Raw genomic sequence first — 16,671 nt, forward strand, 5'->3', positions numbered from 1 at the left:
TTACTATCTATGAAAACGTAAACAAAAATGCTCAAATGATTTATATATTGAAATTATTTTTGATAATACAGTTGAAAAATATAAATAGCTTAAAGTATAATATATTAACTTAATGGAAATAACAGTATTTTGAATGTGAATGACGTTTCAATGTGAGCATACTCTGTAGCAAACTGGTATTTAAGAAAATATTCACCATTTAATACTCCTTGTATGTTATTATTGTGTAAAATAATTTTAAGTATAATAAACTAATGCATTGTGATTTATTCTTTATGAATTATATGGACCATTATAAGTGATGACACTTGTTTGAAGTTTTATTTCAAAATATACCTCAACTGTTTGCACACGAAAAAAAACCAACTAATACAATTTTTATCGACAAGTAATACAACGTACTCGAATAAATATTCAGTTAAAGCCGCATTTGTAAGGATAACTGAAAAAGTACCTATTCGTCAGATCTCGATTAAATTTAAATGTGGTCACAAGAAGCATCAGCAATCGTTTGAAAAAAAAAAATATCAAAATCGTAAAGTACTCAGTAAAAGTTTATAAGGTAACACATATAAGAAACAGTCGACTTGCTAACCTCCTCTTTTTTTAAAGTCAGTTAAAAAGTAAGAAAATCCCTACCGGATAACACTTGAAGCAAATGTAACGTACCCGTGTACCAGTTACTGACTTACTTTAAGCACTGTCTTCACTCTTCTACTAACTCTATCACTCCCTCTGCTAAGTACACTCTAGACTACTGCTCGAAAAGACAAGAGCACATAAATCAAAACCATTAGTGCACTGGTTCTAAAGAGACAAATTTCTAATTTTGGTCTATATTAATATTATAGAATGCAAGAGTTTGGTTGTTTGTTTGTTTAAACACTATAATCTCAGGAACTACTGATTCGAACTGAATTTTTTTTATGTTAGATAGCCTGTTTATCGAGGAAGGCTATATAATATCTATATAAGGCTATATTACATCACATTACGAGCAATAAGAGTTTACCACTAATAAAAAATGATACGAGAACGGGAAAAAATATTCGTTTGTTGAGGGTTTCCGTTGTGTGTGCTGCGTAAACGGTTAAATGTACCCAAAAATCATGTACATGATGAAAATAATCACCATTGTCGAAAACTCTCCAACATAATATGTCTATCTTTTAAGATTAGCTCATTATAACCTTTTTAATTGTAATCAAGTTTGTTTTAAAACAATGCATTATTTACGAAGGTAGTTTTAAAGACATGATAAAAATCCTTATCCAAAGAAATGGATTATTCATTACAAGTATTTCTTTTGGAATAAAATTGTCCTGACTTCATTTGATTACAATAAATATCTTTGAAGGTATTACAGTCTTAAGATAAGTCCGCAATGAGTTAATATAAGTATGGTACATCAATCGTTTCAAATCACCGACAAGAAACTTTATGAAGATAAACTTTGTCTTTTATAGTACCTGCTTAATTTCAACTCATAATTTAGTAGATAATGTAAAATCAATTGAAACGATGCCGCGTCGCGCCGTGCACCAGTGCAAAACACCCGAGTTGCACAGTCATGGTTTAAAAATATTTGACTACGTTTCTCCCTCAATGTTACGCGAGTAAAACCGCACAGCTTCTTTGTAATAAAATTAAAGCGCTACTATTGCTCCTTATAATAATTCTGTATTATGGTACCAAATTTGCATTTGTTATAATCATTTTTTTTAATGCGAACCAGAACCGTCTACTTTTAGAGTATATCTTATCAAAATAGTAAAATCTTTTATATAAAATTCTCGTGTCACAATTTTAGTTAAAGTACTCCTCCGAAATGGATGGACAGATTTTTATGAAATTTTGTGGGCATATCGGGTAGGTCTGAGAATCGGCCAACGTCTATTTTTCATACCCCTAAATTATAAGAGGAGGGCGGGGGATTAAGGGGGTTAATAATTATGGCAAAACAACGTTTGCGGGGCCAAAAATGCTGTCGGTGCTTTATATCAAAAAATAATATGAACCAGTGTATTAGTCCAATAGAACTAATCAAAGAGTGTATAAAGGTACTTATTATTTTAAGCAGTTATATTTCAAAAGTGATATCCGCGTGAATTCGCAATTTACAGCAATCATAAACAAGAACATTAATACTCATCGAGTATTTAGATGCTATGTTTAAAAAAATATAACATGCCAATTACATTTAAATAATTCTTGTTATATAATTAGTTCATTTAAAAATATTCTTAAAACGCATAAATTCAAAGTTTTAGTTGAACAAGATTTGCATAGCAAGAAACGTTTTCTAAACGAATGCGGAAATAGGAATGACAGCTGAAATGAGCGGGTGAAAAACGTCAGTTCAGAACTATACAGCGCGATGGAAGGTCTTCTATTATATGACACTTTGCATTTATAGTAATTATTTACATTTAAGTACGCGTATTTAAAATACGCACAATGAGACAAAATTAAAGTATAAAAGTGAAATAAAATCGTTTGATATATCTATCCCCGTGGCATTCTTTACCAGCTTTCACCTTACTCCACATACGAATAAAATTTTTGCAAGGTGATTTTCTGAGTAATTGACGCATTTCGGACATCCCATTTTTACAAATTTTATAAATGGAAAATAAATGCAAACGTGAAAATAAAGACACAAACATGAATTTTACATTAGAGGAAAAGATCGAGGAAGTAGAGCGAAAAGAACCTTTCTGGGTTTTCGGGTATGGGTCCCTTTGCTGGAATCCAGGATTCGAATATCAGAAATCGGTTACTGGTTATATAAAAGGATTTTCTAGAAGATTTTGGCAAGGCAATACTACACACAGAGGAACGGAATCGAAGGTAATATAAATTTATTATTTATCGACCTTTTTTTTATTAATTTACCTTTATTTTGTGTATTAAATAGTCAAAATGTTTAGCGGTAAAATACAAACTATTATGCGTAAGTAAAAATCATGTAGTACATGTTTTAATTTTAGGTGAGTTATTTGAAATTATTTTCGCGCATCTTTCTGATGCAATAATTATTCAGCCTTTCTTCACCTTACGTTACGTTTTTCAAAAAGTTTTATCGCAAGAATTTACTAAAAACTTAATAAAATACCAACATTTAACTCATGTATTGTTATCATTGCAATTGCTTATCAGTTAATATTTAAAAAAATAGAAATATGTCATAGCATTCTAGTGTAATATTAAATATCAGAGTAATCAAAACATTAATAGAATAGAACAGAATAATCTTCATATTGGAGTTAAGTTGATGGTGAAGTCACTGGTTTTAAAAACAAATTACATTTGCTATGTCATATCATAACAAAAATATATTGTTTAGGAATAATAAGGACAATGTTTCATTAAATTATTGTTTTATGTAAACAGTTAATAAAAGTATATAATGACATAGTATGTAACAATAGTTCAGATGTATTTTGTAAATAAGGCTTGGATTTTCATAGCTATAATAATTTTATAGTAATCATAATATTTATAAATGTAATTTATATTTTGAAAACAATGATATGATTAAAGTTGAATGAACTACTCTAAATGATAAATATCACAAAAGGTCTAAAAATTTGAAAGATTTGTTTTACTTAATATATTAACAATTCAGCCTTTAACATCCCACTGGGCGTGGGCCTCTTTCTCTAATCCACCACAAAAAATAAAACTATTAATTTAATAATTATTAGTTTAATTATTCTTTTATTACTGTAATTTTAATAATTGTTTTACTAAAATAATTATTGAAATTTATAACTATATATCAACTGTGTAAAATTTATAGTGCTATAATTATAATGATCCAGGTGCATAAACTTTTTTATGCATTTTGTAATTATAAGCATTTTTGGGAATGAAACTCATATGAGCATAAATATCTTTAATTCTTTATTGCTGCATAACATTGGATAAATTATCTAAGTATGTTAATGTACCTATTTTTAAAATGTAATAATATTTAAAATTTTGCTACCGTGACATCTATTTTTTTTTTTTTTTAATTTATTATGTGTTTTTGTATAGGTATCAATATGGTGGAATAGATGTTTTCATTTCATAAAATCCAATCCAGTTGTTGTCAAGTGAATCAACAACAAATATTTCATTTATACACAATCACTAGAGAGTCGAGATATCTGTAGCAGCGGATAACATTATTTTTTTACTCTAAATGTTATCTTTGTTGGTCCATAACACTGTCATACATTTGTTAAATATGATTGCATTTGTCGGCAATATTTAATAATAATCCATAAATCTGTTGTCAAAATAATGATAACATGTAAATGTTATTAACTTTAAATTTTTTTTAACTAAACAAATAATAATATTATCACTCACACCCGTACTATATTATTTTAATAATAAAACAAACAGAATGAAGTCATTATAGTCATAACAATATTATAAATGTACAAGGTTATGAGGATGAATATTAACAAAAAAGTACCTAACTGATCCACATCACACATGTTATACACACACAGAAGACACTTTTCATCCCAAAATTTCCACGGGATCAGGTATTACGCAGGTGAATTTGAAATTCACAGCTAGTTAAACGTAAGTTAAATTTGAAAGCTTAAAATAGGTAAGATATTAATTACCCTTAGATAAAATAAACAAATAATAATAATAATATTCTTTATTTCATACCAATAGAAGATACAAACAAAAATAGGACAATTAGAGAAGTACAAAGGTGGTCTTATCACTAAAAGAGCGATTTCTTCCAGACAACCTATAGACTAATAATCTTCTTTAAAAATATTATAATTAATTCTTGCAATAAACTATTCAGAAAATATTAATAAAATTGTAAATTTAATAAAAAATAAAAACAAAGTATACCTGCGACAATAAAATGACCAAAACACAAATTAAGTTTCATGAATATTTAATTTTAATTTTATCTTAATAAAATTTTATTTGCATTATAAATATTAGAATTGTGGACATAAATTATATGTTGCAAAAAATTGCTTAAAATTCAATGATTGCAAATTTAGTTTTTCCAATCCATTATACAGAGCTCGCTACGTAACGAGTCTAGTACTGAATACATTAATTAAATATAAAATATTAACTGCAGCTGTTACAATCACATTTAAATATGTTGTTTAATTTGTTGTTTATGTAAATTCAATAAAACAACATAATCTACTAGTTAATAAATATTCTTAAAATAATTATTATTTAAAAAACAAAATCTGGTTATTATTTTCATATACTTGTAGGCTAAGAAAAATTATATTCAGACTCACGTGGCTGGTAGAACTAAGGGCAAGGTACAATCTATTATTATTACAGATCTTTATTATATATCTACCATAATATACAGTAACTTTTTTTTTTAATTTTTTTTCTATAAATATTCTTTATAATAAATATATAATTAGATTTTTTGATATGCTTGTTAATATTTAAAAATAGTATTAAATGGTCATAATTGGAACTTGACATGAATTTGCATAGTACCATTTTTGTTTCCAATGGAGGAACAACTCCATCTGACTTAGTAGATTTTAAACTTAATTGAGGGAGTCAATCATTGTATGTAATAAGCCTTTGGTACTGAAATATATATATATATATTTTTTTTTTTTTTTTAATTTTTCGTGTGCTATGGTATTCATATTAGGTGCGGTCAGAAAAAGTCTCCAGTAGTTTTTACTGTGGCATTATGCTGAGGTAGTGACCTTTTCGGCCAACACTATACCCTTATTTTCCATTATAATATTAGATTTGATCATAACCATATTTTGTAGGATTCCGTACCACAAAAAAAAAACGGAACCCTTATAGGATCACTTTGTTGTCCGTCTGTCTGTCAAGACCCCTTTTCTCAGGAATGCGTGAAGGTATCAAGCTGAAATTCATATCAAATACTCAGGTCTACTGTCCCTTGGAGCTGTAAAAAAAAATCAAACTTTTAAGCCAAGGTAATCAAAAGATACCCCCCGTTATGCTGCAAATTTTCGACACTCCCAAGAGAATCAAAACCTACAGTGTGCTTCCAGTGAACTAAGAATCTTGAAATTTGATACGGAGTAATGTCTTATAGCACAGATAAAGCAAAAATTGCGAAAAGCATAAATTTTTAGCTACATCATATAATAAATAAAGATATTTTTAATAATTTTGTTTGTACGGAAGCCTCGGTGCGCCTGTCTTACTCGTATTTGACAGGGTTTTTTTTTTTGTTTTAGCTTTTTTTTGTTTGAGTAATCAATGTTTTTTTTTTATTTTAATTTCTTTAATATAAATGTATTGTTATTAACAGACTATAAACTTAATGACTTAGCTATCTGATAAAATACTTTGGAATGCTAAACAAATATTGATAGTGGTATAACCACTTAACTTAGTTTATTTAGACATTAATAGCATTTGTTCAAAATAATTATTTACCTATATACAAAATAATCTATGTTAGTATAACTAAGTCATTAGTGTTCAATGTTTGTGTTTCGATTATTCAAATTGTAATTTATGTTGGTATGTCACTATTCAACCTGCACTATGTAAGCCTTCTTTAGCATAATCTGCTACGCTGCTCAACTGCGTATTTGCGGATATATTCCCTTTATTTTGCTGATATGTAATCTATCTTCTTATAATATAAAAATGAGTCGGTGAATGTGTTGCTAAGCGCAAAACTCGAGAACGGTTGGACCGATTTCGCTAATTCTTTTTTTTAAATATTCCTTGAAGTACGAGGATGGTTCTTACGGAGAGAAAAATTCTAAAAAAAAAAAAAATTAAATTTCCTGAAAAAGTCTAAAAACAACACTTTTCTATACTCCCATACAAAAGATTTGTGATAATACTTAAAAGTCACTGTTAGGCGATACGAAGTTCGCCGGGTCAGCTAGTTGTTAAATAAAAACGGGTTTAACAAAGTATAGTCTATTGTACAATATTTTGATTCAAAATTGTATCCTCAATAAGATCTTAATAGAGTAAAACATAGTTAAATAATATTGCACTCAAAATCAAGTGATGCTAGCCAATCAAAGCTAAATAAATTCACGTGTCTCACAGTTCGCATATGTTAGGTCAACCAGTGTTACATAATATTTCAATATAATGTTTAAATATACAACTAATAGATGCTGAGTCGACAATATCAATAACTGCGCCGGTTACCTAATATGACTTCATTACATCGTAATCGAAAAAACAACACAAATGGAATGTTTTCTATTTTAGTTAATACACGTGTTTTTTATTACACAAGACAATTTGGATTGATGATTTGATTTCTTGGATTGAATTGATCAGTTTGGTATGGAACTTAAAATCTAAAATAACATAGGTACTACGCTTTTCATAATGTTTCGTAGCATAATGCTTTACATTACGTTATATACAATCGAAGTATAGAACAATATTGTAATCAATATACTTTTATGTTTTAAGCTTTGGATTAAGAACTTTTAATTTGTCTTGCAAGGATTTAAGTAATTAAATATAAGTGAAACTTATGTAAAAATAACCAACTACTTAAAAACTACACGAAATAAATACAAATATAAATACAGACATATTATCTTCTATAATATAAAAATGAGTCGCTGAATGTGTTGCTAAGCGCAAAACTCGAGAACGGTTGGACCGATTTCGCTAATTCTTTTTTTTTAATATTCCTTGAAGTACGAGGATGGTTCTTACGAAGAGAAAAATTCTAAAAAAAAAAAAAATTAAATTTCCTGAAAAAGTCTAAAAACAACACTTTTCTATACTCCCATACAAAAGATTTGTGATAATACTTAAAAGTCAATTTGAACTTTAATACCATACGATAAAGTTTGTGTTCGGCGATACGAAGTTCGCCGGGTCAGCTAGTATATTAATACATATTTATAATTTAATTACACTATATAATGTATCCAGTGTCCTAAGTATATAGAGTATAAATATGTTCATTTTCATACTATTTGTACAGGAAAAATCGATTTATAATATAATGCGAAGCGCGATAAGAACAACACGATAAATTACTTACAAAATATTTACGTTATAACAAAATTCGCTTTAATAATGGTTATTTTGTTTCAGCCCGGACGCGTCGCTACTCTCGTTGAAGATAAGGAGGTAATTATTGTTCTTCCCTTTATAATCGACGAATCACGTCACTGCCGTAATTAAATATAAAACCTTGGATGGTGTCTGAAATAATGTTTGCCGGGTTGATATTATAAATTTATATAAGCTGTAGCCGCGATTTTATTCACAGTTAAAGATTTTGATTCTCCCGAGATATTGTGCTGAATTTTTAGATACAGTTCGTTTCAATCAAATCAAACCAAGTTTTATTTGTATTTCATTGAGTAGTTTCGGCGCGGTATGTGGCAAAGGTACAAAACAGACAAACAGCCAAAAATTAAAAAAAAAAAACAGTTTTAGATTTGGCATAAAGTATAGAATACCCTCCACAATATATATATTTATTATATTATTATACATAATATAGGTGACTATGGCCAACACACATGAGTTCACGCCATTTTTGGCGCGAACTTGTGGAAGCCTGTGGCCAGCAGTGGACTGCAACAGGCTGTAGTGATGATGATGATGAATATTAAATATCTGTATTATAAAGAATTGGTGCTGTCGTTAGTAGTCACGGCAATTAGTTATCACTGACCGACAAGTGTATGGTAATTGTGACTGAGAAGTTATAATAACTAATTAGGACAGGGAATTATAGATTACTAGCTGTACCGTGCGCGCGTTGATACGCTTTTTTTTGGTCGTACCAACTCAGAAACCTTTGTGGGCTCATGCACAACACTTTGTTGAAGATCATGACATGATCAAATGAATAGTTTGCGATTCTATAAAGGACATACAGAAAAACATTCATTTTTATATACATAGATTTTAAAGCAATCCTTTTGGCATACGTTACAAAGAAATATATTGCCAGAAAAATATCTCGCTACATTTTATGTATATATATCAGCAACCGCTCTGGTGTAGAGGTTCAAGTAGTCGCCTAAAACACCGACGGTTTGGGGGTCCGATTCCCGCTCGGAATTGATATTTGATTTGTACAATTTCTTTCCGGTTTGGATTTCTATCCTTGTGAACCCCACCATGCCTCGGAGAACACGTTAAGCATCGGCCTCGGTTATTGTTATAAATACCTGATAGCGATCGTTACTCATAGTAGGGAACATATCCGCCAACCCGCAGTGGAGCAGCGAGGTGGACTGAGCTCCAACCATTCTCCTCCATGGAAAAAGAGGCCTATGCCCAGCAGTGGCATGTTACAGGCTCAATACGATGCGATGTGACATTTTATGGAAGTAGAGACAATTTACGAAACTAAGTGGTTCTTCCCATCGAGTGATTATCCAATAACCTTTACTAATAAACCATTAACGTCAACGTATTAGATACTTGCGCCAATAGGCATTTCCAGTGAACCATACCGGTTATTATTCTTGGTCGTATACATAATTAGACCTATTAGTAGGGTATAAAAAAATGCCTCACTCTTCGTAGCACGCTGTGCGTAGACTGTAGACCATGCATACTTGTATACAGTAATAACTGTCCTGAATAAACACTGATTGTATCGATGAATCTCGAGATTAGCAATTATCAACAAACTTAACACGTTGGACACCAGTTGGGTCTCACTTGTTTGGTCCATGAGGCCAGTTTAAAAGTCCTTATTTACAAAATTTGTATGATAAGTTTTCATTGCACTACCATAACTATTCTTAAAGCTCTTATTTTTTTCCTTACACTGTCCGACATATTTTTCAAGTCATATTTTTTTTAAGTAAACTCTGGTTCGCGGTAACGTGGTGACCCCCGCGGCACCAACGGAATAATTGTTTGTTGACTACATGGTGTCCCAAATGGCCTAAACAGAAAAACTAAAAAATCAAGGCGACGTTTAACGTATTAAGCTTCGTAATAGTAGTCCAGATTTCTACAACGTAACGTAATCTAGACGAACATGACAGACGTTTTCACTTTATCACCCTCAGTAGGAGTAATTCCTATATCAAACGTTTAGAAACTCTCAATATACAAGCTCAGACGACAAATATCTCTATACAAATATTTATCATGTGCGAAAACCGAAAGCGCGACCGCTAGTGCCTTAACTAGTTGCTCTGAACACTACGACAAACTTCATCGAATGTAATTATTAAGTAAAAATGAACTATATAGAATATAAGACTTACGAAGTCTACATTTCATCACCACTCATCATTAAAATTAGACGTAAAATTTCCTAAATTCATTGACTGATTGAATTCAACGAATATTTCCGTGAACCTATCAAAAAAGTTGCGACACTGCGCTTGCACACATCGCATATTCATTTATCATCGCATATTCATATGCATTTATCGACACGTGTCGCTGTGTCGAGCGACACGTGTCGATAAATGCGCTTCAAATATGCAAATGCGTTTATAATTACACGTATTATTGAACGCAACAATGTTGTCCGTACTTGATCTTGTTATCCTTTGTCCGGAACATAAGGTTATGATTCATTGGAGTGTTAGAGGCCCTTCAAATACAGTAGTATTGATTAGGACTGGTATTTTTCGAAAATAAACATTTGGTTTCTTGTTCTAAAACCCTGACACTGCTTAGGGGTGGCATTGTTTATTGCGAGTTAAAACCCATTGAAGTGAACTCAAAGAAAACAGCCAGCGCGTAAAGTCCTTTTCTCATTTTAATAGAAATAACTTTCAATAACTTAGTTATATCTTGATGTTTCACCAATGTTAAATTTACTGGTACATATTTCATTGTCTGTTTATATTTCCTTTTATGTACTCAGCGCGGTATTTTGAAACATATTATTTATCTCACTGTTTAGTAAAAAGGTTAATTCCTAGCAATTTATTTCCAAGTAAAGTAAAAACACCAAAAATTTGATAAAAGTCTTATAATTACTGATAAATTAATTTAAATTACTACAACAAAATTAATATCATCCTTGATTTTCAAAGTTCCAAGTAAAAAGCTTTTAATCACTAAAACCTTTAATGGACACAACAAAAAATCTAATTCTAAGACTAAGTCTAAATATAATCAATACACTAAATCAAAACATGTTCATGAAAAATTAATTCACTTAATGCTAAAGTTTTTAATATTACGTAGTTTTTACAACAAATTTCAGTTAATAATTCGATTTTATATTAATCCATTTGACTGGTGACCTTTTCATTAGATTAATAGCAAAACAAATTGGAAACTTGTTTCTAATCTTATAAAAAAAATCTGGTTTTATCTACGTATCTTATAATAACATAATTTTTATTTTGTTTTTCTTCTCATAATATTAAATCACATTATCGTATATTTTTGTAAAAAAAAAAAACATAAAAGACATCCCGCAATACCTAAATGAAATTAATGATGAGATACCTCTTTTTTTATAAAATTATTATAATAATGATGCCAAATACCCACAGAAAAGATACTCGTTTGAGAAAAAAAAAAACAGTGTATTCGAATAAATAAAAAGTATCTATAGGTCTCCTACCGCCAGACTAATTTTACTTTTATGTCTTTAGAGGCAATTATTTATGTAAATTAGTGCAACCATTTTTGAAAAATAACTATCAAATTTATTCTAATTGACTTAACCTTGGATAAATATCAATTTTTAAAAAAAAAACGAGATATCGCTAAAGATATGTAAATACGTAGACGAAAGGTTCAAAAAAAGATGCTGAATTCTTTTTAAAACGCATTAACATTTGAATTCATTAATCGAATTAATTAGTTTAAGAGCTTTTTTTCTGTTGAATTAAGACGAAGTTTTAGTTCAAATATTTATTTAAATTTTATACTAATGTCAAGTTGAAGAGTTTTTTTTTTTATGTACGCGTATTAATTAACATTATTTATTTGTTATGTTTTTAACAAAGAGCAACACTGCTCTATGGTTTTTCATTATTTTTTATCTGTTCTATTACAATATTCTTTTTACTTTTAAAAGCTTTCTGGCTGAATAAGACATAGGCTAGAAAACATCAATATATGTCTCATAGGAGTAGACTTGTGACCTTTAATGTCAACGCGGTTCTACAGTAGTAGGTACATATTACTTCATACGCTTTTCAAATTGTTGATTTTTTTTTCTATACGAGATTTTCAATAGAAATATCTGACAAATACAAGTGGATCTTGATGGTGAAGGAGGAAAATGTCTTACTGAAGTAAAACTACGTTACGCACGCTTGATTTAGGAAGTAAGCTGGTGAATGCGTGACGAGAGCGTTATGAAACGTGTGTTCGAGTGAGGCGAACGGAGCAGGAGAGAGAGGTATGAGCACACAAGACACATAGACACAGAGCAGGTCTATTGGTAAAGAAGTTTTAGGTTCTTCAGTCGTGGGGGTCTAAAGCAGGCTCGTTTTTTTATATATTTTTTCTGTAGCCAACAGAGACAGTCCCGGGTCGGTTCTAGATGAAGTTTTTCTTGAACATAGATTACGAAAAGACTTTAAAAACAGGAGATAACACATTACTGTTTTACATTAATTAGCAAAAGCACTAATTTTAAAATTCACAATAGCGAATACAAATGTGTCATAAATAAATTAGATCTCGATGAAGAAAGGGGAAACTACAGTATAATATTTTCGTTACTATTATTCGTCAGATGTCTTTATCCGCAAGCATTGAACCACAAGTGTTGATAAAAAAATTATAGTCTCTTCAATTCTTTGTTGTCCGCCAAATGGTTATCGTACGTCTGCGACCTAGTTTCGTTATTTTATTTACTTCAACACGTACCCGATGAGCTAATTATAAACAATGTCAGCTATATACAGACTTAAAAAATAATAAAGGTGTTTATTTAGAGTAACATACATTTACCGAATTTAAGTCAACGCGGACAACATAAGCCTAACTTACGAGTATGTAGAATCTTAAGAGTAAATTTACTTCTTAATATAGAATAGGTACTGTTATTTATATAACAAATAAGAAATTTTGGGCAACAATGCTAAAGGTTTTATATCTGTTTATTGCTTCAGCTTAATCAAAACAAAAAAAAACTGAACAGAATTACAAACGATGAAATACGTATAAAAATTTTGAATATGCAATAATACCAATATTAGAGCATGGTATTAAAAACAATTCATGAGAAAGTTATTTATCAAACAAAATCCCAAAAGAGCTATAGCTAACCACAGTTAAAAATGGTTATGCTGTTTCGAAGTACAGATGTTCTCAAAGATCGTAAGTAGCACAATTGCGATATTATAAAATAAAGAACTGCAATCGTTGCAGTAAACTTATCTATTTTACTCTGAATTACTTTCACATTTCTCAAGATTTGTGTACCAACTAATTGCTTAAATTTTACATTACTTTCCGTGCCAAAATTTATCTCTACGTATTTCAAACAAAAACGATTTATTTTTCTGTAAAACAATGGGGACTTAATAAATAAGTACGTACGTACGTACGTCTTTATCAGGTCCTTTGACATAGGCCTCCCCAAGTAGTAGTAGCAGGACTGGCTTAGATAGATTCAAAAGTTATCTAATGGAATTTGTATGATTTAAATAGTAATTCAAATATAACGTAGCTGATGTTCTTATATGTACGATCAGACGGGATGAAATCAATTGCATCCGCCGATTTTCAAATTGGTCACTGGTGTGATACGGTCGAGGCGAGATGCGTGACTTGGCAATTTGTATTTTCTCTTTTAAACGAATGGACTCGTGCTTGTTATATCGCTTCGATAGATTTTAGTGAATTAGCTTTAATTTAAAAATGGTCTTTCTTTCATATTTTACTGAATGTTCTTAAAAACTTGATATCAGTTACAATACAATACACAAGCACAAACGCTCTGACCACGACAAACAATATGGCCAATACAAATGTCTGTCGTGAGCAGTAATCGATTCCGTGACCGCTAGCGCAACAGCCAGTGCTGTGACCGCTGCGCTAACGCGTTGTCAAATATGTTGTTTTTAACCGACTTCCAAAAAAGGAGGAGGTTCTCAATTCGACTGTATTTTTTTTTTATAACTTTAATTAATATCTTGTTTCGGAATAGTCAAACAAAAATCTGATGTATGACGAATAATGGCTAGAAAATAACGTGTTTACATAATACCTTTATTTCAATCAATCGATTATTATACTTATCAAGAGATTATGATATTAATTAAGCTACGCTAATATACTAATATTATACTTTTAGAAATCACGAGGGTTTATAACTCTAACGAGTCTACGGCATTATTCTTTTTTTAATATATAAAATTCTCGTGTCATGGTGTTAAACATTGAACTCCTTCGAAACGGCTCGACCGATTTTAATAAAATTTTGTGGGCATATCGGGTAGGTCTGAGAATCAGCCTACATCTATTTTTCATACCCCTAAGTTATAAGGGGGGGAGGATTAAGGGTGTTAATAACATATATGGCAAAACAACGTTTGCGGGGTCAGCTAGTCATAATATAAAATTATTATCAAACATTGAACGGATATCGGATGTTGTACAACAGACATTATTTTTACAAACTATGTCTGAGACTTATCATTATGTTTTAAAACAATAGTATTAATGTCGAATGTGTATGCTTAACAATGGTTCAATTATGGCTTGTGATAATAAATTGAGTTTCAGTATTGTATCATATAAACAGAACTATACGTGTATGGTATTTTAAAATGTGATCAAAATAATTTTTTTTACTGCTCATGATAATTTGTCACTTTTTCTTATATGTATCTGTGGAAGAATTATTGCAAGATACACTTACAAAATGCTGAAAAAAGGCGAGCTTGGTTTTTAAAGCATTTTCTATTAGCGAATAATAGCACGTTGTAAGAAATAACATGAGTTGCTATTCTAAGGAAGAAATAATGAAAGATATTTTTTAAAATTATTGTAGTTATCGTTGGCACAGTAGTCTCAGGAACTGACTAATGTATTACATTGCGAGTTCAATCCCCGCTCAAAATAAATATTTGTAAGGTCATACAGATGTTTGTGCTTGTATATTGTGTGTTTTGTTCCCGACGCAGAATTCAAATTCTCGCATTTTGAACTATACAGCGGTAGGTTATTCATGTATTTTTGATGTAATTACAAAATTCTCGAGTATACTCAGCAATAGATTCACGTTATAAATTTGAGTAAGACCTTGTTTTATCTCGTATTTAAGTTATCAACTAAATCAGTGACAGTTCAATATTTTGATCAGGTACACAGTGATATAACAGAGTACATTGACACTCTTAATCTTTCTTTTACGTGTCATCAAAAGTAGCTCTTAAGTGCGTCATACCTTACATGTATGTTGTAAAAAATATTTATGTTATAAAAATAAATATATATATACAACTAGGTCGGCAAACAAGTGTACGACCTCACCTGATGGTAAGTGATTACTGTAGACCTCTGGTCACCTTACTCGCTAACAGGAACACAACACTGCTTGAAAACAGTATTATTTAGCTGTGATCTTCTGTAAGGTCGAGGTACTATCCCAGTCGGGCTGCTCCATGTTTTAAGCAGGAAATTTTCTGCTGTGAAGTAAACCCTACTCTGAAGTAAACGTATGCGCTACTATTGCTGTTGCTGCCATTAATATTTTATACTATCGTTATAGATAAAATCAGAAACGTCTAAGGTAATGTTTAAAATAAATTTTATACTGCACGTTTGTTAGGAGTATCTTAGAATATGGATCAGAGATCTGGAATCCCCGCTATAAAAAGTACACAAATAGAATCGAGCAAGTACAAATGAAATTTGTTAAGTTTTTGTGTTATCGTCTAAAGCTACCTTACTCCTCTATCGCTTCAGCCTGTAATATCCCACTACTGGGCATAGGCCTCTTTCCCCATGTAGGAGAAGGGTCAGAGCTTAATCCACCACGTTGCTCCAATTTGGGTTGGCGGATATATTCCCTACTATGAGTAACGATCGCTAACAGGTGTCCATAACAACCGGGACCGACGGCTTAACGTACTCTCCGAGGCACGGTGGGGAGACCCACTAGGAGTGCACAAACACCCAGACCACGGCAAACACCTGTATGGCCAACACAAATGTTTGTCATGTGCGCGGATCGAACCCGCAACCGCCAGCGTAACAGGTACAATCCATGGCTGTGACCGCTGCGCCAACGCGGCGTCTCCTCTACTATTTACCTAAATCAATGTGCACGATTCCACTTGCTCCTTTCTTCCTTGCTCCTTTCTTCCTTGCTCCTTTATACAAACGTCGTAAAATTGCTGACTTGTTCTTTTAATAAAATTTATTACTAATAAAATGAACTCTCCGGAACTACTTTCTAAAATTAATTTCATTGTACCATTGAAATCAGTACGGCATTATACACCTATTCAACTACCTCTGTTATCCACAAATTACAGTCAAAATGCTTTCCTGTGGCGCGCGAGTAAAGGCTTAAATAATCTGTGTAGACTGAGTTACTCTGTCCGCATGATATGTTTATTTATGTACTAGTTCTTATATGTGAAGACCTTTCATTAGCCAAATGTTGTTTAGTTCAATTTGCTGTGTTGTTATTTGTGCTGTTGGTTTTCCGAATATCAAATAAATAAATAAAATGCAGACGGACTGTCTGAACACGTGTAAGATAACATAATTTAAAGG

At 31.1% G+C, this 16,671-nt stretch overlaps 1 protein-coding gene across 1 annotated transcript in view; it reads left to right on the forward strand.

The window, feature by feature from the left end:
• The first annotated feature begins 2,359 nt into the window (after positions 1-2,359).
• LOC123663863 (putative glutathione-specific gamma-glutamylcyclotransferase 2) overlaps positions 2,360-16,671 on the forward strand; it is a 38,495-nt gene continuing 24,183 nt past the window's right edge. The window contains exons 1-2 of the mRNA XM_045598507.1: positions 2,360-2,850; positions 8,080-8,115. Coding sequence (XP_045454463.1) covers positions 2,626-2,850; positions 8,080-8,115 — 261 coding nt within the window. The 5' untranslated portion in view covers positions 2,360-2,625. The remainder of the gene's footprint in view (positions 2,851-8,079; positions 8,116-16,671) is intronic.

The sequence above is a fragment of the Melitaea cinxia genome, chromosome 21, assembly GCF_905220565.1.
Source record: "Melitaea cinxia chromosome 21, ilMelCinx1.1, whole genome shotgun sequence".
NCBI classification, from domain to species: domain Eukaryota; kingdom Metazoa; phylum Arthropoda; class Insecta; order Lepidoptera; family Nymphalidae; genus Melitaea; species Melitaea cinxia.